Genomic DNA, 22,487 nt, shown 5'->3' on the forward strand with positions numbered 1-22,487 from the left:
CCCTGCTTGGTCTTCCCCACAATGATGGACCTTGAGCTAGAATCGTGAGTTAGTGTAAACCCTTTATCCCCTAAGTTGTTGTCTTGTCTGGGTATTTTATCACAGCCACGGAAACAAAACAGGGAAGCCATGGAAACAGGAAGTACATTAGTTGTTGCCAGGAGCTGGTAGGTGTTGGGGGAAAATGGATGGCTGGGTTTCCTTTTGAAATAATGAACACGTTTTCAATTGATTGTGGTGACAGTCACACAGTTTGCGAACTATTGAACTGTACACATTAAAAAGATGAATCACACATCACATGAATTCTAGCCCAATAAAGAAAACTGTTTTGAAAGGAAGGGAGGAGGAGGAGGAGGAGGGGAGCCAGGGAGAAAGAGAAGAGGGGGGAAAAGATTGATACTTACTTCAAAATTATCAGACTTTGAGAACAGTATGGGAAATAAGCTGTCCACAAAAGGTTACATGTTTTGAATCTGCATAGGGGAAATCATAGACAGAAAGCAGATGTGTGGACACAGATGGGACACTGGAGATCCAGTGACTGCTGATAGGGCTGGGGAGATAGTTCAAAAGTGGAGAGTGCTTACTGTACAGCAGAAGGACCTGAGCTTGAATTCTACCTTTCATGTAAAAAGTTGGGCACTATGATCATGCCTATAACCCCAGTGCAGAGGGGCGGAGACAGGAGGATTCCTAGGTTTGATGGATACCAGCCTAATTCCAGGTTCAATGAGAGATGCTGTCTCAAAGGAGTAAAACAGAGAGGATCAGGATGCCTGACACACTCGGCCTTCCATGTGTGCACACAGGTGTACGTGCCTGCATACCTGCATGTGCACATGCACTGTACACACACACACACACACACACACACACAAAGAGTAACCCCTCATAGGTATGAGAAATACTTTTAGGAAAGACATAAGTACTTAAAATTATTGGGCCATTATAAATGATAAGAGAACAACACAGTGTTGTTTAAAGAGCGTTTAGGCTGGAGACACGGCTCAGCAGCTGAGCTCTTGCAGAGGACCCAGGTTGAGTCTGAGCACCAAAATCGGCCGCTCACGACCACATGGAATTACAGGTCCAGGAGACCTGACGCCCTGCTCTGGCCTTCAGGAGCACTCGCACAGGCAAGGCGCACATAAACGCATACATGCAGGCCCGCATAAATAACAAATAATTCCTTAGGTCACTGAATTAAAACTGAACAAGTTTATAGGGCTTGAGTTGTATCTTAATAAAACTACATTTTAAAAAATAAGTTAATTGGGTCTATCTGCACCCACCTAAATAAACCTCAAAGAAAATGCAGAGGGGGAATAATGTGGAAGGAGATACAGACAGTATAGTATCATTTGTGTGGGATTTGAAAGCAAATGGTATTATATAAATATTGTTGGGAGAAAGATATATGCTTGGTAGGATAAAACCTGCAAAGAAAGAACATATATGCCAATGACAGGACTTCCCATCTCTCCCTATAAACTGTCCTTTAAAAATATTACAGCTCATCTTTCTATTGTTTAGTGTTTAGTGTGTAAGAAAATGTATACTTGTATTTATGACCCCAACCCCTTCTCCCTCGGATAAGAGGCAATCTGTCCCTTGCACTTTTCTGTGCTATACGTTTATATTTTTCTAGCGGTATTTGCCAGCCATCACTCCCGAGGGTTTTATAGCATTGTTTTGTGAGACTTTTTTATTAACCTTGCTGGGGTTTACGCCTCACAGGAGGAGGGCCAGCTATGGACGACTACATGGAGACGCTGAAGGATGAAGAAGAAGCCCTCTGGGATAACGTGGAGTGCAACCGGCACATGCTGAGCCGCTACATCAACCCCGCTAAGCTCACCCCCTACCTACGCCAGTGCAAAGTCATCGACGAGCAAGACGAAGATGAGGTGCTCAACGCGCCCATGCTGCCGTCCAAGATCAACCGTGCAGGTAACGGAGGGAAGGGGAATGCGTGAGCCGCGCATGCCCAGTCAAGGCCATGCCTCTGATCAGCTCCATCTCCGGAAGAGGGCTCTGGGGTCCGGAGATATGTTGCTTGTCTTTCCTGAATGAGGCTTGGACGAACGTCTTCTCACCAGCACCAACCCCCCACCCCATACTAGGCACCAATGCCAGACCAATGACACAGCTCCGCCCATGTCTATATCAAGGAACCAATGAGCTACTTACAGGGTGTGTGAGGAGTCACATAAGAACATATGGTATTACTAACGGGAAGGGAGTTGAAGAGTTCCTTAAAGGAGCCTGCGTGGGGGACTCCCTGGTACGAGTGTGGGTGAGAGGCTGCATACATGGGTCCATTCGGTGTGTGTGAAGGTCTCCTCGCAGAAGCCTGGGTAATGGGTCCCTCACTGGAGCCTGGGTGAGCGGTACCTCACAGAGTATAGGTGACTCTGGGACCGTCAGCACAAAAACTGCATCCCTGGAAACCCCTGGACAACTGGCAGGCAGCTACACTGAAGGGTCCTCTCCACAGCAGTTGTCACTGCCTCCGAAACCTCTGGGTGGGGCCTCGTGAACCTCCTGAGCTTCATGATGCCCAAGCCTTGGCATGTCCTCATCTGAACATCCCTGATCCTTTCCATATCTGGGCAGAAATGTTACAGTACCTGGAGGGAAGGACATCACAGTAGGCCGCTCCCTGCCCTGTCTAAGCTTCATGTGTGCAGAACTCAGAATCAGTGAACTTGAAGGGGAGGGTACCTGTTCTGCTTTTGCAAGCCTACAGTAACGTTTAGCTTCACCTCGCATTATTGAATGGCAGCTGGCAGTAGATCACACCGCTGATTAGTGGCACCTTTGACCTTGTCAACAGTAAAGACAACAGCGAGACCTGTATCACATCCCAGTGCTGCAGACAGTCAGACAGACAGATAGAAATATCTTTAGATATCTACAGATATAGACAGAAAGTCTTCCTTTCTTGTCTGATGTATATAATGTTTTAAAATGCTATTTGGCTGGGAGATGTACCAGTTTCATAGAGCCCCTGCCTAGAATCCCCCAGTGAAAGGCTGGGAGTGTGGCTCAATGGTGGAGCACCTGCCTAGATTCCCCCAGTGAGGGGCTGGTGGGGCGTGGCTCATTGGTAGAGCCCCTGCCTAGAATCTCCAGGGAGGGGCTGGGGGTGTGGATCATTGGTAGAGCACCTCCCTAGAATCCCCCAGGGAGGGGCTGTGGGCATAACTCAGTGGTAGAGTGTTTGTCTAGTATGCACAAGTCCCTGGTTTCCATCCCATCACCACAATACTATATATACTCTACTGTTCTAAGAAGAAACCCACAGGCCTCTAATGGTTCACAGGACATGCTCCGCTCTACTGTGTTCTTTGATGTACCCGTGTTTGTGTGCTCATCTCTGTGTTGGCCACTGGGTCACACTACAGAATGTTTTTCTTTCTGAGGATCACAGTTGGAAGGGTTTGAAAATCCCCTCCACAGACCACAAGGCGGTCGGCAAGCTTCCGTTGTCTCTTGCATCCATGGAGGCCAGCCTTAATTAAGCACAGCATGCTTTCCCACTGAGCTTGGATGCTACTTGGAATCCTTTTCAATGTAGTACTCCAGGCACCTTAACCAAACAGCCAAGATTGACTTACAATGAAATAGATCCTTTCTGTCCTAGGGAAACTCCTAAGTGGAGTGTTAGGAACCTCCAGGGAAGTGACATCTGAAAATATTTAAAGAAAGACCACGAAGTATAAACAGTAAGAGAAATCAGTTGTGTCTTGGCCCTTGTATTTGTTGATATGACAAAATCCTGAGGCAGGGCAGTTTATATAGAAGAAAAAGTGTGTTTAGCTCAGTTTACACTCAGCTCCGGTGAGAGACATCTTATTTGTGTCATGTGATAGAAGGGGCCACTGGGCCCCATGCCTTAAAGGTCCCGCCACCAAGTAACTTCTCTACAATTAAGGACCAAGCTCCCAACACACAAACCTTTGGGAGAACAAAAAGAGTCAAACTACAGCAAGTAAGATAGATGCTAGAAACTTCAGAAAGAATTCCACATAAAGATGTCTCCAGGATGTGTACAACTTCCAAAGAATAGATGCGTGGCCCTTCCCTATGACTTCCCCAGCTTTCTGCATCCATTACTTACCTTTCTTGTTGCTATGACAAAATGCCCCGCAAAAGGCAACTTAGGGGAAGGAAAGGTTTATTTTGGCTCACAGTCTGTGGTGACTCAGTCATCATGGCTGATCATATTACATGTACACACAGAAAGCCAAGCATAAGCAGGAAATGGGGCAGGGCTACAAAGCCTCAAGGCCTTCCTCCAGTGACAGACTCCCTCCAGCAAGACTCCACCTCCTGAAGGCTCCACAGCCTTCCTGAACAGTACCAAGTGAGGTCCGAGTGTCCAAACACGCAAGCCTTTGAAAGGCATTTCATGTTCAAACCACAGCATGCAAATGTGTGTCTTCCTGCACTGAATCCCAGTGAGCCAGGTGATTGTTATAGCACAGAAGAGCTGATATTTTGGGGGTCAGTTTGGGGTTGTTGCTACTGCTTCTGCTGATGCTGATGCTATTGTTGTTATGTTGTTATTGTTGTTGTTGTTGTTTTCTAGCTTCCTAGGGTTTAGTTTTTTTTTTTTTTTTTTTTTTTTTTTTTACTCTTTTGTACTTGGTACTTGGGAATCAAACCCAAGGCCTTGCACATGCAAAGCAAAATTGCTCTGCCACTGAACTATGTGCCCAGCCCCCTTGTGGTTTGTCTTAGCACTGGTAGACTGGGAAAATCTTTCAAAGTGCTGGTTTGTGGCTCTCTCTGGCAATAATGCCGTCTCTCCAGGTTTTATGCATTTATTAACACATTAAACGCTCATTGGACTCAGCCAAGGGCCTGGCTCCTTTATTCACATTGTCCATGCAATAACTCAGGAATGAGAGGATGGGGTGAGACTTTGGGTGTGGTAGCTCACATTTTAATCCCATTGCTGGAGGGGTACAGACAGGCTAAGGCTCACTGGCCACACTGTAAGTCAGCAAAAGGTCCTGAATCAAAGAGGAAGTTGTCTGAGAGTCATCCCCCCCCATTATAATAAAGGCAACACCATTTAAACTCCTCTAAATGAGACGTTTATATAACACACACACATACTCGCATGCATGCACGCACACAGACACACATGCACACACAATGCTCAGGTATCATAAAGAAAGAAGGAGCAGAAAGAAGGTAAGAGTCAGGGGTAGTGCGTGTCTGGGGAAGGAAAACATGTTTGTCAGACATGACAGGGTCTTTGAACACAGAATTCACACTTGGCACGCACAAGACCTGCTCAAGAAGAAGCCAACCAAAATTCAGCAGAGGTAAGAAAGGGTCTCATGAATTCTTCATGAAATCTCACCTCTAGCTGGCTATTGGCAGTCGGTATTTTCTGGGAGAGGGAGAGTCAGGTTTCTTCAAAGAGACCGGAGATGGGTGCAGGAGAACCCCTGGAGGCTAACAGACAAGCTACCCTGGAATTTTCAGTGGCAAGCAAGAGAATCTGTCTCAAGTAACATGAAAGGCAAGGACTAATTCTTGGAGTTCTCTTCTGACCTACACACATACACCATAGCACATAAGTGTCCAAACGAACACACACACATATGCACACACACACACTACACAGATACACAAACTCAAACAGTGAGAATTCTTTTTTGAATGGGGTTTTTATCCCAGCAATAGAAACCTTAACTAAGACAATACTTAAGAATGAACACCCAAGACTGTGTTCTGTCCTCCACACATGTGTACTCGCTCCTGCAAACATATCTGCATACACACATGTATACATACACATGTGTGCACGCATGTACACACAGAGAAGAATATAAGACTGTCTTTTCAGAGCTGTTAAGGGTTATAAGTTTAAGAGACACAGAGCCTGTCATCCAATCAAACACATTCTCACCACTTGGACTGAACTTCTCCCCAGGCCGATTGTTGGACATTCTTCACACCAAGGGACAAAGGGGCTATGTGGTCTTCCTGGAGAGCCTGGAGTTTTACTACCCCGAGCTTTACAAGCTGGTGACGGGAAAGGAGCCCACCCGGAGATTCTCCACCATTGTGGGTAAGTGGCTTTGCTATGGGGGGAAGGGAAATGTAGTAGTAGGATGAGTGGGAATGTGTGTGTTCATGTGCACATGTGTGCATGTAAGTGTGTGTGTGTACACATGCATGTGTGTGTCATGTGAGTGTGAATGTGGGTGTGTCATGGGAGTGTGCTAAGCACATGTGAGTGTGTGGCATGTGTATGTGCATCTGTGTGCATTCATGTGTGCATACCTGTATGTGGATGTGTGCACATGTGTGTCTTGTGAGTGTGTGCACACATGTGAATGTGTGAGTGTGTGTGAGAGTATGTGCATGTGTGTCATGCAAGTGTGTCACATATGTGTGAGTGTGCACGTGTGAGTGTGTGTGCATGTGTGTATGTGTATGTGTTCATGTGTGCATATCTGCATGTGTGTGCATGTGGGTGTGTGGGTGTGCATGTGTGTCATGCAAGTGTGTTCACACATGTGAGTGTGTTTGCATGTGAGTGTATGTGCATATGTGTGTATATGTTTGTGCACATGTGTGTGTCTTTGAGGGATAGTGACATGCCAAACACTTGGGCTGCCCATCACTGATGACACAAGACAGGTGAAGGGGACAAACTGAAGCATAGACTGAGAGCACACTGGGTATTGTTAATCACCCCTCAAAATGGGGTTGGAATCAGCGCAAAAGTTTATTCTATCTTCAGAATCCTCCTTCCTGAGAGTCCTTGAATCAGTTTATGCTCTACCTCATGCCCAGACCCCAGGATCCCTTTATCCAATCAAGACCTGCTGTGGTGGCATCCACAGCACTTCCAGGGGTCGCTTTGCCAGCTTAGAACCAAGACACGAGTCTTCAATTTAACCACAATTTAACCCTACATACAACATGTTCCAGTTCCTCTTTGGCCCTCCACTCCCCATCCCTCCCTCCTTCCTTCCCTCCTCCTTCTTCCAGCATTGCTCCCTTGCCCCCCAAACCTCAACCTCTGCCTGACCCCATGGCACACTCTCATGACCCTGTGCCTAGACTGTATGGAATCCTCAGTCTAGTTATACCGCTGTCATGATTTGATTCTTATAAACATCTGTCGGTCTTGCAACACAGTGAAATCTACTGCAATGAAAGCCTGTTTGGCTCACCCTAAAATCCCAGTGCCCAGTAGGAACTAAGAGCTTGGTAAATGCTGCTCTCACAGCCTGGAAAACTCAGTGAAACTTTTATCTCCAAAGTGTTGCAGAACACTGGGGTTACAGCTAAGCAGCATCATTCAATCCACTGCATTGAAATAAATAAACAAAGAAAAGGATGATAGGGATATCTGTTAATGTTCTTGTTCCTGTGACAAAATACAAAAGCAATTTAAGGAAGGAAGAGGGGTTTTTTGAGGCTGCAGGTCCATCATGGTGGGGAAGGCATGGCGGCAGGAGCACGAGGCAGCCACCACATTGCATCCACAGTCAGGAAGCAGAGAGAGGCGAATGCGGGTGCTTGGCTCGCTTTCTCCTTTTTATTCAGTCCAGGGCCCTGGACCTTGGAACGGTGCAGCCCACAGTTAGAGTGTGTCAGTTAACCCCATCTAGATAATTCCAGACACTCCCAGAGGTTTGCTTCCTGGGCAATCCTAGATCCTGTCCATTTAGCAGTTTACAGTATCTCAGTGAGCGTTTGAGTGAGTAGATGCCGCCGCCACTGCCTCGCACCTCAGGTCTGACTGGGTACCCCTCTCCACAGTGGAGGAAGGCCATGAGGGCCTCACGCACTTCCTGATGAACGAGGTCATCAAACTGCAGCAGCAGGTGAAAGCCAAGGACCTTCAGCGCTGCGAGCTGCTGGCCAAGTCCCGGCAGCTGGAGGATGAGAAGAAGCAGCTGAGCCTGATCCGGGTGGAGCTGCTGACCTTCCAGGAGCGGTACTACAAGATGAAGGAGGAGCGGGACAGCTACAATGACGAACTGGTCAAGGTCAAGGACGACAACTACAACTTAGCCATGCGCTATGCCCAGCTCAGTGAGGAGAAGAACATGGCGGTGATGAGGAGCCGTGACCTCCAACTTGAGGTGGGGATGCCTGGGCTCCGGCTGAACTGAGGGAAGGGGAAAGAAATGTCCTGGGGACTCACGGCCCCTAGAGGGGCGCATGCAGATATGCCACACAGTCTACCTCCAGTTTTGTGCCCCAGACAAGCCAGAGACAGAGGGGGTACAGGTTCTGCAGGGGGCGCTAGAGCCACCAGGCACCGGTATTTTTCCTCCACCTAGATCCACTCTGTGCGTGTGCAGACACATGCATGGTGGCCAGAGGGCGATGAAACTAAATCTACACTGCGAATGTGCAGGCTCATGCATAAAGGCTCATGGGAAGTTAGGGGACGTAGATCTGCCCTGCATACATACAGACACGGGCACAAAGGCTCATGGGAAGTTAGGGTACCTGGATTCACTCTCCACAGACACGGGCACAAAGGCTCATGGGAAGTTAGGGAACCTAGATCCACTCTGCATACATACAGACACGGGCACAAAGGCTCATGGGAAGTTAGGGGACCTAGATCCACTCTCCTTACATACAGACATGGGCACAAAGGCTCATGGGAAGTTAGGGGACCTAGATCCACTCTGCATACCTACAGACACGGGCACAAAGGCTCATGGGAAGTTAGGGAACCTAGATCCACTCTGCATACATACAGACACAGGCACAAAGGCTCATGGGAAGTTAGGGAACCTAGATCCATTCTGCATACATACAGACACGGGCACAAAGGCTCATGGGAAGTTAGGGAACCTAGATCCACTCTGCATACATACAGACACGGGCACAAAGGCTCATGGGAAGTTAGGAAAACTAGATTCACTCTGTATACATCCAGACACAGGCACACAGACACTCTTTCAGGAAAGATGAGAGGAGACATTGGAGACTTAGGGCCGAGGTTCTGTGAAGAAACGTGGGAGACCCAGTACCCCATATTGTGATGCTCACAAAACTTAGTGGAAAAATGGATAACGCCTATTGGGTAGGTGTAAATTCCAAAAAGCTTGTATTTGAAGAGCTCAGCACGGTTGCTAGCACAAGAGACAATCAGTATGTTTTACCACCAGCCAAATGATTGACATATTAAATGAATTTACCTCCTAAGTAGAAAAGCAGAAGGTTTGCTTCATTTCCATTCTTTTGTTTGTTTGTTTGTTTATCTGTTTGTTTTTATTCTTCTGAGACAGGGCATCACTATGTAGCCCAGGCTGGCCTTGAACCCACAGTCCTCCTGCCTCAGCCTCTTAAATTCTGGGATTAGGGACCGTGCTCTCATCTTTCCTTTGGTTTATTGATGACCACCATATTCCTAGCTCTGTTCCAGGTGTATGAACCTTAAGACTACAGTGCCTCTGTGGAACTCTGGTGCAGTCCACCTGATTCCTTGAGACGTAGCATACCAAGAATAAATGATAAAGCCACGTGTGGTCATTTACACCTGTATCCTAGAACTCAGGAAGCTGAGGCAGGAGGATTACAAGTCTCCGTGCTGGCTGAGCTCATGCTACATAAGAGCGAGACTCTCTAAAAGTAAAACGGAGGGTGAGGAATGAGGGCAGCATGAGGCACAGGGAATGCATGGGAAACGGGACCGAAAGGAAGGGAGCAGAGGAAGGGGTGACAGGTAGCGGAGGGCAGTCTTCCAGATATCACGTGGCCATGGCACTCCTGAGCTCCCGGGAGCTGTGATCCAGTGCTCAAGGCTCTCGCCATGGAGGGAGAAGGCCTGTGTTCCCTTAGTCCTCCCTAAGGATCTACAAACAGTTCATGGTCACTGAAGGAGGGAGAGACATCTTCAGGGGTGTAGCCATTGGTAACGTGTCCGTATTCCTGTCACTAACCCTACACCTTGGTCCCCATAAAGCAACCCTAATGAAACCCACTAGGTCCCCCCAAAAAAGGGGGGAACTAGTTGGGAAGAGAAAGAGGATCAGCAAGAGTGGGAGGGGACAAGAGAGCTTAATAGGGTAAATATGATTTAAAACTTAATAAAAGGTGTGCATGCGTGAAAATGTCAGGACGAGACCCATTGTTATGTATAATCAATACATGCTAGCCGATATGTTAATGAGAAAAATATTATTGTCTTAATATAATTTAATATAATGTTGTTTAATAATAAATAGACAGAGAAAGCAATTTAGGGGGCATAAATGTAAAACAACAAAAAACAAAACAACAACAATGAAAAAAAAGAGGTTGGCCGGGACCTCTGGGCTCCCTGACTTCTTAGATGGCTGGAGAAACAGTAAGTGAGCCTGGAACCAATTGAACAAATGGACCTGAAGGGGGAGGGAGAGGTGGTGCGGGTCCACATCAGGGGCGTGGTGAGAACTCCGGGATTTATTCTCCCAGTGATGGGAAGCCACTGACGGACGGTGAACTGGGGAATGACAGCTGATTTATCTCTCGGGAGGCTTGCTCTGGCTGCAGGGTGGAAAGCAGACTCAGGATATTTATTAAGCACCTGCCACGGGTAAGACACTATGCTAAGCACTGCAGGGGGACACGAGGATAAATAACCCAAGTTCTGCTCCGGTCCCGTACAGTTTAATGAAGTGGACCGGTCAGTAAACAGGCTGTGCGAATTCGGGGGGGATTGAGTCTTCATCTCAGCCCGAAGCCAGGCATGGAGGGTGGATGCTCATACTCCCAACTTGAGGGAGAATAAGGCAGCAGAATCACAAGTTCAAGGCCAGCACTGGCTATGTAACAAGTCTGAGGCCAGCCAGGGTGACACGACAGGACCTTGCCTCAGAAATTACGGGAGGACCGGAGAGGGCTCAGTGGTCAAGAGCACAGGATGCTCTATCAGAGGGCCCAGGTCCAGTTCCCAGCACCCACACAGCAGCTCACACCATCTATAACACCAGTTCCAGAATAGCATATGCCCTCTTCTGGCCTTCGTGAGCACCAGGCACGTATCTGGTGCAGACACTCATGCAGACAAAACACTAATATCCATAAAATAAATAAATATTTTATTTGAAAAAGATGTTCTTTCAGAGTTCAGATTTTCACTTCTGACTTTATGGTCTCCTTGACTATGGCTTTGGGGTTTGTGGGTTGTTTGTTGATTTGGGGGTCTTTTTCCCACCTGTACAAGAGATAAAGGTATCTGTGCCTTAAGACTGCAGAGAAAACACCATAAATCTTTAGCAGAGTAAGTCTCACATTTGTGTGGGACTGGAAGTCTGGGAAGTCTGGACACAACCTGAGACCATGTTCTCGGACCAAACTTTAAATACGCTGAATAGCAATTTCTTTTTTCTTTCTTTCTTTCTTTTTTTTTTGGGGGGGGGGGGTGGATTTGGTTTTTTTGGAGACAGGGTTTCTCTGTATAGCCCTGGCTGTCCCGGAACTCACTCTGTAGACCAGGCTGGCCTCGAACTCAGAAATCCGCCTGCCTTTGCCTCCCTGGGATTACAGGCCTGCGCTACCACTACCCAGCAGCAATTTCTTTATAGGGGTCAAGAAGAAGGGGCCTCTGGGCTGTTTACTTATGAGTTAGAAACACAAGACTATAGCAGAGACTTCAAAGTTTCTTTCTTAGAACTTTATTCTGAGTTATGTTCCAATGGATGGATGGATGGATGGATGGATGGATGGATGGATGGATGGATGGATGGATGGACAGATGAATGGACAGGTGGATGGACAGGTGGACAGACAGGTGGACGGACAGATTGATGGATGGACAGATGGGTGGGTGGATAGGTATTAGAGGCATTCCATGTGTCAGTAAATGTATATGCGTGTGTGTGTGTGTGTGTGTGTGTGTGAGAGAGAGAGAGAGAGAGAGAGAGAGAGAGAGAGAGAGAGAGAGAGAGTATGAAACCCACAGGACAACTTCAGCCATCTTTCTTCTCTTGGGCACCACTCACCTTGCTTTAAGACCAGGCGCTCACTGGCCTCCCAGCACACACACCAGTACACACACACCAGGTGGGTATACCTGCCGGAGGATGAATACCAGGTCCCAGCTTACTAGCGACAGGGTCACAGCAATGCACATCTGCCTTAGCACCGGACCTCCTCCCAATGTAAAGTGAGAGTAATTACAAACCACGCTGTTGGCAAGGCTGACATTATATGAAAGGGGTTTGGGCTTCTTGTTGTTGTTGTTGTTTTATTGTTGTTTGTTTGCTTGCTCGCTTGCTTTTTGTCCAGACCTAGTGGTGCATATCTGCATACTAGCTACTTGAGAGGCTGAAGTTAGATGATTGCAACATTAGGGACTCCCTGGGACAGCAAAATGTGTTCACATCAAACACTGGGCACAGTGGTGTGTGCCTGTAATCCAAGTGCTAGGGCAAGCACTTGGCCAACCGAGCCATCTCCTCAGCTGTCTTCCCAGCATTCCTTGGCCGCCATCCTCACCCCCTCTGCTAACGTGCCTTGTTTTCAGATCGATCAACTCAAACACCGGCTGAATAAGATGGAGGAGGAGTGCAAGCTGGAGAGAAATCAGTCCCTCAAGCTCAAGAATGACATTGAGAACCGGCCCAAGAAGGAGCAGGTCCTGGAACTGGAGCGGGAGAATGAGATGCTGAAGACCAAAATCCAGGAGCTGCAGTCCATCATCCAGGTGAGACACACCAACCTTACGTAGGTGAGGGCTAGGCAGCCAGGTGGGTATACCTGCCGGAGGATGAATACCAGGTCCCAGCTTACTAGCGACAGGGTCACAGCAATGCACATCTGCCTTAGCACCGGACCTCCTCCCAATGTAAAGTGAGAGTAATTACAAACCACGCTGTTGGCAAGGCTGACATTATATGAAAGGGGTTTGGGCTTCTTGTTGTTGTTGTTGTTTTATTGTTGTTTGTTTGCTTGCTCGCTTGCTTTTTGTCCAGACCTAGTGGTGCATATCTGCATACTAGCTACTTGAGAGGCTGAAGTTAGATGATTGCAACATTAGGGACTCCCTGGGACAGCAAAATGTGTTCAGGAGCAACCAGGACAACTTGGTGAGATACTGTCTAAAATTTTATAAGTTTAAAGAGGGATGAAGTGTAGATCAGTGGTAGAGCCCCTGCCTAGAATGTCCCTTTGAGGGACTGAAGTATGGCTCAGTAGTAAATCAGTGAGGGGCTGGGGGCGTGGCTTGGTGGTAGAGCCCCTGCCTAGAATCCCTCAATGAGGGGCTGGGGGCATGGCTCAGTAGTAGAGCCCCAGACTAGAATCCCCCAGTGAGGGGCTGGGGGCGTGGCTCAATGGTAGAGCCCCTGCCTAGAATCCCCCAGTGAGGGGCTGGGGGCGTGGCTCAGTGGTAGAGCATGTGACTTAGATGTCTGATGTCCTGGATTCAAACTGATGGCAATGCCTTGAACATTCTGGGCAATCTCCATCACTGAATTCTATCCTCAGCCTTTATTATAGGTGATGATACTTATAAAAGGAAATGACAAATGAGAATCACTATCCACATGGAAGCCAGTGCCCTAGCTCCAGGAGAAGAGAACATTCAGGAAAACTTAAGAGAGTTCCCTGGACACTATACTCAACCTCAAGCACCTCCCATACTTGTCACCGCAGAAACATGTGGTTACAGAGAGAGATTAACACTTACTGAGGGTTAATGTTCCACCTGCAAGGGGAGAAAACACATCTCAGTCCTTCGAGAAAGACCCCCATGACTGCCCAGGCTCAGCACTCTGTAAACAAGAGACTGATCCTAGATTAGCAGGAACTGCTTAGCTGGTATTTGAGGGGGACAGCTGGAATGCAGAGGTGTTTCCCTTCTTGCCCCTCTGAAGTGTCTTGAGAAGTCACAGATGCTTCTCTGGGCTCAGCTGGGATAGAGCAGTGGGCTCCGGGTTCCCAGCCTCGTTACAGGTAATAAATTCAAATGATAATAAAGTCCTGAAAGACCCAAGACAAATCCCCTCTCGTGCAGGGGCTGGTTCTTTTGTCTTCCTCCTGTACTGATCCCTGCCCCCAATCTCACCCAGGCTGGCAAGCGCAGCCTCCCTGACTCAGACAAGGCCATCTTGGACATCCTGGAACATGACCGGAAGGAGGCGCTAGAGGACCGGCAGGAACTGGTCAACAAAATTTACAACCTACAAGAGGAAGTCCGCCAAGCAGAGGAGTTGCGGGACAAGGTGGGAGCCAGTGCCTTTCCCAGCAGAGTGCACGCATGTATGCTAACAGGAATTTCTGATGTCATACCCTAGTCTGAATCGCCTATACTGCAGGTCCCAGCATCCAGTCCCATTGTGGCTTGTAAATGCGGAGAGTTAGAGTAGTTCCCGCCATCCCCCTCCCCCCCCCGCCCCCCCCCCGCCCCCAAACTTGGGAGGGGATAAGCTAACTGTAGCCACTAAGCAAACAGACATTGGACGAGGAGATGGCTCACACTGTAAAGTGCCAGCATAAAGATTTAGATTCCTACGACCCATTTTAAGCCAAGCATGGTGACACACAAATGTTATCCTAGTATTTGGGAGGCAGAGAGTGGAGGATGCCTGGGGCTGGCTGGCCAGCCAATCAATGAGTTCTAGGTTCAGAGGGAAACCCTGTCTCAAGAAAAATAGAAGAATGATACTTGATGTTGACCTCTGACCACATGCATTCTCATTTGCATGTATGTACACATCATACACACCACACACATATAGCCACACACACACATACACATCATGCATACACCCACACCACACATGTGCACATACATAGTCACACACACACACACATAGCCACACACATGCACACATGTAGCTACACACCACATACATGTAGCTACACACCACACACACATAGGCACATGCACACATATGCACATCACATACATGTAGCCACACACACACATACATACCATACATACACTCACACCACACATGTGCACATACATAGCCACACACACACACACATAGCCACATGCACACATATGCACATCACATACATATAGCCACATAAACACACACCACACACACATAGTCACATGCACACACATGCACATCATATACATGTAGCCACATACACACACACATAGTCACATGCACACACATGTACATCACATACATGTAGCCACATACACGCACACACCGCACACACCACACACACATAGCCACACACACACACATTCACACCACATATACAAAGCCACACACACATGCCCACCACATACATACATAGGCATACACTCACATATGCACTCACACATGCACTCTCATGCACACACACGCACTCTCTGTGTGCACACACATGTGCGCACACATGCACTCTCACGCACCCACACACTCACACCTGCACTCTCACTCACACATGCGCACTCTCCCTAACCCCTGGAAGAACCAGAATTGCACTGCTCTCTCCTGTTGCTCACAGTACCTGGAGGAGAAGGAAGACCTGGAACTCAAGTGCTCAACCCTGGGGAAGGACTGTGAAATGTACAAGCACCGCATGAACACAGTTATGCTGCAGCTGGAAGAGGTGGAGCGGGAGCGGGACCAGGTAAGGTGCCACACAGGACGTGGCCGACCATGAGATTGCCCAGCAGTGCTGTGGCACACGGAGTCTATTTGCTTGTGGTCGATGGCCACATGGTCTATCCCCCGGACCTTACAGAGCTTCCTCATGAATCCATCATCTCAGTCCCCAGCTCAGAGATAAATTCCACATCAGAATGAGTGGGTTGGAAAGCCTGGGTCAGAAAGTGGGTCAGATCCCCTTAGGGGATCGGAGAGGCCTGAGCTGCACCCCAGTGGCTCCCATAACAGAGCATGGTGTGTAGCTGCTCTCTTTAGTAAAATGAGGAAGTTGAATTCCAGTCCCGTAGCTCACAAAGTGTGTGTCCAAGGCGAGGTATCTCCATGAAGACTCAGTGTGCTCATCTGTAAACTGGGTCTTGTTCCTACATTAGCATGGTACAGACAGACCCTGGGGGATGGGAGGTAAGACACAGCCCTTCATACTGTCCCTGACACACGTGACACACACATGGTCAGAACAGGTTAGGGTAACAGTATGCAGACATTAGAGACTGGGATGCCAAAACGTCAGGGACAAGCAGGGTGTGCTAGTGAAGGCTTCCCTTCCTAGTGTTTAGGAGATGGAGACAGGTTGATCATAAGCTCCAGGCCTGCTGGGGCCACAACAGTGAGTTCTGCATCAGTCGGTAACTTAGCCAGACCCTGTCTCCAAATAAAAAGCGAGACAATAGCTGGGGATGGGCTTAACAGTGGAATGTGTACCTAGAATCCCCCAGGGAAGGGCTGGGGTGTGGCTCAGTGGTAGAGCCCCTGCCTAGAATCCCCTAGTGAGGGGCTGGGGCGTGGCTCAGTGGTAGAGCCCCTGCCTAGAATCCCCTAGTGAGGGGGCTGGGGCGTGGCTCAATGGTAGAGCCCCTGCCTAGAATCCCCCAGTGAGGGGCTGGGGGTGTGGCTCAGTGGTAGAGCCCCTGCCTAGAATCCCCTAGTGAGGGGCTGGGGGTGTGGCTCAGTGGTAGAGCCCCTGCCTAGAATCCCTTAGTGAGGGGCTGGGGCGTGGCTCAATGGTAGAGCCCCTGCCTAGAATCCCCCAGTGAGGGGCTGGGGTGTGGTTCTGTAGAGCACACACCTAGTATACACAAGACGCTGGTTTCAATCCACAATAGCTCATGAGGAAGGAAGAGTAGTACACAGTGTGTCCCTTGGCTGCTGCCTGCACCAGAGGTGATGCAGATCTGCTTTACCCTCGTTTGCTTTGGGTGAACACATAGCTCTTCCCTGACAGGCCTTCCACTCCCGAGACGAGGCGCAGACACAGTACTCACAATGCTTAATCGAGAAGGACAAATACCGGAAGCAGATCCGTGAGCTGGAGGAGAAGAACGATGAGATGCGTATTGAGATGGTGCGGAGGGAGGCCTGCATTGTCAACCTGGAGAGCAAGCTCCGGCGCCTGTCCAAGGACAATGGCAGCCTCGACCAGGTAGGCTTAGCCAGCCATGTCCCCGTGCCCACAGCCAGGTGCCCTCCCAATCCCTGCTGGTGGCTGACCAGAGCAACGCACACTTACATGGTCATCAATGTGTCCCCTGCCCCCACTACAGCATGCATGTGTGTATGTGTGTGTCTGTGTGTCTGTGTGTGTCTGTGTATGTCTGTGTGTATCTCTGTGTGTCTGTGTGTGTTTGTGTGTGTGTCTGTGTGTATGTCTGTGTATGTCTGTGTCTGTGTCTGTGTGTGTGTCTGTGTGCATATCTATGTGTATGTCTGTATGTGTGTCTGTGTATTTGTGTGCATCTGTGTGTTTGTATATGTCTGTGTGTGTGTCTCTGTGTGTGTCTGTATATATATAGATATAGATATAGATATAGATATAGATATAGATATAGATATAGATATAGATATAGATATAGATATAGATATAGATATAGATATAGATACATGCCTGTGTGTCTGTGTATGTCTGTGTGTCTGTGTGTGTCTATGTGTGTAGGTCTGTGTGTGTGTCTGTGTGTATGTCTGTGTCTGTGTGTATGTTTGTGTGTATATGTCTGTGTCTGTGTGTGTATGTGTATATGTTTGTGTGTATATGTCTGTGTCTGTGTGTGTATGTGTATATTTATATGTTTGTGTGTATATGTCTGTGTGTGTGTTTGTGTGTATATGTCTGTGTCTGTGTGTATGTCTGTGTGTGTCTGTGTGTATGTTTGTGTGTATGTCTGTGTGTGTATGTCTATGTGGGTCTGTGTGTATCTGTGTCTGTGTGTATATATCTATGTGTGTGTCTGTGTGTGTGTCTGTCTGTGTGTGTCTATGTGTCTGTGTGTATCTGTGTCTGTGTGTGTGTTTGGGTGTATATGTCTATGTGTGTCTGTGTCTGTGTGTATCTGTGTCTGTGTGTGTATATCTGTGTGTCTGTGTCTGTGTGTGTCTGTGTGTGTCTGTGTGTGTGTGTGTGTATGTGTCTGTGTGTGTGTCTGTGTCTCTGTGTGTGTCTGTCTGTGTGTGTGTGTCTGTGTGTGTGTGTGTGTGTGTGTGTGCACATATGCCCAGGCCTCTGAGAAGGCTGGGTGGGTAAAGGTGCTTGCCCCAAGCCTGATGACCTCAGTTCCACCCCTGGGACCCACACAGTCCCAAGAAGGACAAAACTAGAAACCTCAAAAGTTAGGAGTGTCAGTGACATTCCAGGCTGGCCGCTGCCTGGCTGAGTGACTTAGATCACTTTTCTAACTTTCTGTGCCTCTCAGTGGATCACAGCCAGCAGCGAGCCTTCCCTTGGCACTCTCTGGCAACGTGGAAGGTCACCAGGAGTAAGATACCCTGTGCCTGTTAAAGTCACTGGTGCCCATGGGTGAACACTCATTACTAGGCAGAGAGGCAAGTAAGACTACATCTCCCAGGAGCCCCCTTGACACCTAGCTATGAAGGAACACATGACACATGACATGAACAGGTGACACGTGCCTGCTGTAGCTGAGGGTCTGCCAGACTCTGTCCTGAGCAGAGACTGCATAAAAACACACAGTATAAGATGGATCAAGTGTTTCCCAGGCAGCCGTGAAGAACTGAGTTCAATCCCCAGAAGATGCATTTAAAAGTGGGGGAGGGGCAAGCATGGTGGTGGTGGTGGTGGTGGTGGTGGTGGTGGTGGTGGTGGTACCTGTAGTCCCAGTGCGGGGGAGGTAGAGACACATGGATACCTGGGGCTAGCTGCCCAGCCAGTCTGTACAGACAAGGAGCGGGAGGGGGAGGGGAGAAGAGAAGGGGGGAAGGGAAGGGGAGGGGGAGAGGAGGGGAGAGGGAGGGAATGGGGGAGGGAAAGGGAGAGGGAAGGGGAGGGGGGTCTCAAAAATAAAAGCTGGTGGCATATGAATAATGACCTCAAATGTCATCCTCCAACCTCCACATTCTTATGCATACACATCTTACACACATGCACACACATCAGAGAGAGAGAGAGAGAGAGTGGGGGAACACATAGAACAACCATGATGGAAAATGCCATGCAATTAAATCCTCATTGTCAAAGAAAGAGAATATAGAATTGGCAGTTAGGCATAGGCGAAGTTGTGGTGTCAGAACTGTTGCTGTGGTGTTGTGTATTTCCAGTTCAAAGGCATGAAACCCATGAAGGAAGCCTTCTCTTTGGGGAGTTCTGGAAGCCATGAACCCCCACCTGGAAGGCCCCTAGTCAGACTTCTCCTGGCCACATAGACCACTCAACTTCCGGTCTTGCCAATGTGCCTCTTTCTCAGGAAAACCTTCCCTGACCCCTGAGGTGGAACTCAGAAGCTCTAGGGCTGTGATTTCATCCTCTGAATGTGACAGTTTGTCATTTGCGTGAGCCACACACGGGCACCTCTACCCTGAGCCCAGCTTACTAGACACAAAGACCCTCCATGTCTTCATGAGGCTAGAGTCCCCTCACCCACAGTGGGCCAGAAGCAGCACAGATGGTAGCCTAACCCTGGTGATGGTGTGAGCCGAGACCAAGAGGCAGACACAGCCAGCAGGTGGCCAGCAAGTGATGGTCCCCGATGTCCGTTGGACTGGAAAGCATGAGAAATAGGAAGAAGGAACAGACCCATGTCAAGGTGTGCTGACGAGCCATGGCGTCCAGGTGGATATTCAAGGAGTTGGAAAAGAACAGCTCAGGCTGGGTGTCATGCTTGCGTACCCAAGGGGAAAAACATCATCCCATCAGCCAGTGTGCCGTATGTGTACTCCCACTCCCAGCCTTACCTCGTGCTCATCCCCCTTGTCTAGAGTCTGCCGAGACACCTTCCAGCCACCATCATCTCGCAGAACCTTGGAGACACCAGCCCCAGGACCAATGGCCAAGAAGCTGATGATTCTTCAACCTCAGAAGAGTCTCCCGAAGACAGCAAGTACTTCCTGCCTTACCACCCACCTCGGCGCCGGATGAACCTAAAGGGCATCCAGGTACCCAGGGGCATGGGTGTGAGGCAGATGGTGGCATGGGAGCCCCATGAATGGGAAGGTAGCACCTGGCTCTGCTTGGGTATGACTTGACCTGGTACAGTCCTGGCCAGAAGCCATGCTTGCTTGCAGGTATTCATTTGTTTAGAAAGCAAGACCATGCACAAGAGAATCAATCATCTTTAGATTCCTTTCCCAGGCCCCATGTTGAGAGCTCACAGCACAGCACTAACACTGTGTTTGATATCCAGGGAGACCCAGGACATGTGGCAGGTTCTGAGAGAGTTCATGAGTCTATGGGTGGGTAAATGGGAGGATGGATAGGTGGTTACACCAATGGGTAAATGCATGCATGCATGGAAGGTTGAGTAGGTAGGAGGGTGAAAGGATAGATGGTTGGGAGAATTAGTGGATGATGGTGGATGGCTAGTTACATGGATGGATTGATAGATGGATGAATAGATTGATTAATAATGGTTGGATAGGATGGTGGATGATGGAGGACTGGGTAGATGGAAGGGTAGTTACAAGAATGGATGGTTGACTGATAGATGGGTGAGTGAGTGAATTGATGGATTAATAAATGAATGGCTACATGATACATGGGATGGTGGCTGTATGGATAGATGAGAAGATGGTGGTTGGATAGTTATACAGATAGATGGTAGATTGATGGTTAGGTGGATAGACAGTTGAGTGGATAAATGGATAATGAGTGGATGTATGAATGGATGGAAAATGGATGGGTGGATGGATGGGTGAGTGGGTGGATGGGGAATGGATGATAATGGATGTATGGATGGAAGGATAGATTGTTACATGGATAGAGGATGGGTGAATAGATGCTAGATTGATGGGTAGATAGATGGATTAATGAATAAAAGTGTGAATAATAAATAGCTACACTGAATGATTGCATAATTGGAAATAGATTGATGATTGGAGGATGGATGGATGGATGGATGGATGGATGGATGGATGGATGGATGGATAGATGGATGGATGGTAAATTAATAGGTAGATAAATAGTTACATGGGATGGTGGATGAATAAGTGGATAGATGGATGAATAGATGGATAGATGGTGGATGGCTATGTGAAAGAATGTGTAGTTACATGGATAGTTACTTGGGTGAATTGATGAATTGATGGATTAATGGATGGATTAATGATGATTGGTTACATGGATGGATAGAATGGTAGATGAGGGGTGGGTACGGCTGGGTAGATGGATGATTAGTTACAAGAATGGATGGTTGACTGATAAGTGAGAGGTGGATGGATGGATTGATAAATGAATGATTACGTGATAAATAGGATGATGGATATATGAATTGATGGGAAGATGGGTGGTTGGATAGCTACATGGATAGATGGTAGACTGATATGAATGGATAGATGAATGGATGGATGGACGGACGGATAGATGGATGGATGGATGGATGGATGGATGGATGGATGGATGGATGGATGGATGGATGGGTGGGTGGGTGGATGGGTGGGTGGATGGGTGGATGGATGGATAGATGGGTGGATGGATGGATAGATGGGTGGATGGATAGATAGATGTTTAATGAATAGATGTGTGGATGAATGGATATTTCCATGCATGGATGGAAGATTCGTTGATAGGTGAGTGTATAATAGATGGATGGTATATGGATAGTTACATGGATAGACCACTCATCAGAGTCTAGGTACCCTGCCTCTCTGTGCTAATGGGAGAGGGAACACGTGAATCAAAGGCAGCAGGCAGCTTCTCTGAAGCCCAGCCTCTCATGGAGGTCTCTGCACATGAGTCAGCTTGGCACACAGGGCTCCTGGGCTTCAGGATCGTAGAGCCCTGTTCAGGGGCTCCCTTGGAGGGGGCTCATCTGGAGTAGCAGTTGGCTGACCCAGGCCTGGGGAAGAGAGGCTACATCTTGTCCCAACTGCAGGAGCCTGGCATCCAATGTACGGCCCACGCCAGGCAGTTGCGGAGCAGACGGTTTGTTTTATTTTTCTCTTAGCTGCAGTGACATGTGTCTAGGGCCCTGTTTGATTTGTGTCGTCTGCCTTGTGACTTCCCCTCCCCTCTCTCTCAGCTGCAGAGAGCCAAATCCCCCATCAGCATGAAGCAAGCATCTGAGTTTCAAGGTTAGTAGGCTGCCCGGATCCTTTTTGCCCTTGTTCATCTGTCACCGTCCTCCCCCTCCCCTCCTCGTTCCATCTGTTTCTCCTGCTGCAATGACCAGCCCTGCGAGTTCAACCTGGGCGAGGCCTCCGGGGTATCAGGGTGCAGCGTTTCAATCAATCAATAAGTGCTGCTCATCATCATTCAAAGTGTGCAGGGCTCTGTCCACCAGCGCGTCACCTCTGTGACCCTCCTGGCCAAACAGAGCATCTTATTATTTATCTTTGCATGAGCATTCGTGTGATGCCTGTACATGTATGCTTGTCCCTGTGTGTGCACGTGGGTTGTCTGTGCAGAGACCTCAGGCCCTCAATTGTTCCTCAGCTTTATTCATGGAG

The 22,487-nt window shown here is 48.4% G+C and overlaps 1 protein-coding gene and 1 long non-coding RNA gene across 2 annotated transcripts in view; one reads left to right on the forward strand and one right to left on the reverse strand.

Moving 5' to 3' along the window:
• Positions 1 to 1,711: 1,711 nt before the first annotated feature.
• The window catches only part of Card11 (caspase recruitment domain family member 11), a 41,665-nt gene continuing 20,889 nt past the window's right edge, over positions 1,712 to 22,487 (forward strand). Inside the window, exons 1-9 of the mRNA XM_052169168.1 lie at positions 1,712 to 1,953; positions 5,957 to 6,094; positions 7,801 to 8,126; positions 12,512 to 12,691; positions 14,058 to 14,210; positions 15,436 to 15,561; positions 16,822 to 17,019; positions 19,803 to 19,979; positions 22,061 to 22,112. Of these exons, the coding sequence (XP_052025128.1) occupies positions 1,755 to 1,953; positions 5,957 to 6,094; positions 7,801 to 8,126; positions 12,512 to 12,691; positions 14,058 to 14,210; positions 15,436 to 15,561; positions 16,822 to 17,019; positions 19,803 to 19,979; positions 22,061 to 22,112 (1,549 nt within the window). The 5' untranslated portion in view covers positions 1,712 to 1,754. The remainder of the gene's footprint in view (positions 1,954 to 5,956; positions 6,095 to 7,800; positions 8,127 to 12,511; positions 12,692 to 14,057; positions 14,211 to 15,435; positions 15,562 to 16,821; positions 17,020 to 19,802; positions 19,980 to 22,060; positions 22,113 to 22,487) is intronic.
• LOC127673411 (uncharacterized) lies at positions 8,516 to 8,919 on the reverse strand. Its single transcript, XR_007975154.1, has 3 exons — positions 8,854 to 8,919; positions 8,674 to 8,793; positions 8,516 to 8,553 (listed from the first exon to the last, which is right to left on the reverse strand). It is a non-coding gene; the product is annotated as an uncharacterized LOC127673411 (long non-coding RNA).

Source organism: Apodemus sylvaticus, chromosome 22 (genome assembly GCF_947179515.1).
Source record: "Apodemus sylvaticus chromosome 22, mApoSyl1.1, whole genome shotgun sequence".
Taxonomy (NCBI): Eukaryota; Metazoa; Chordata; class Mammalia; order Rodentia; family Muridae; genus Apodemus; species Apodemus sylvaticus.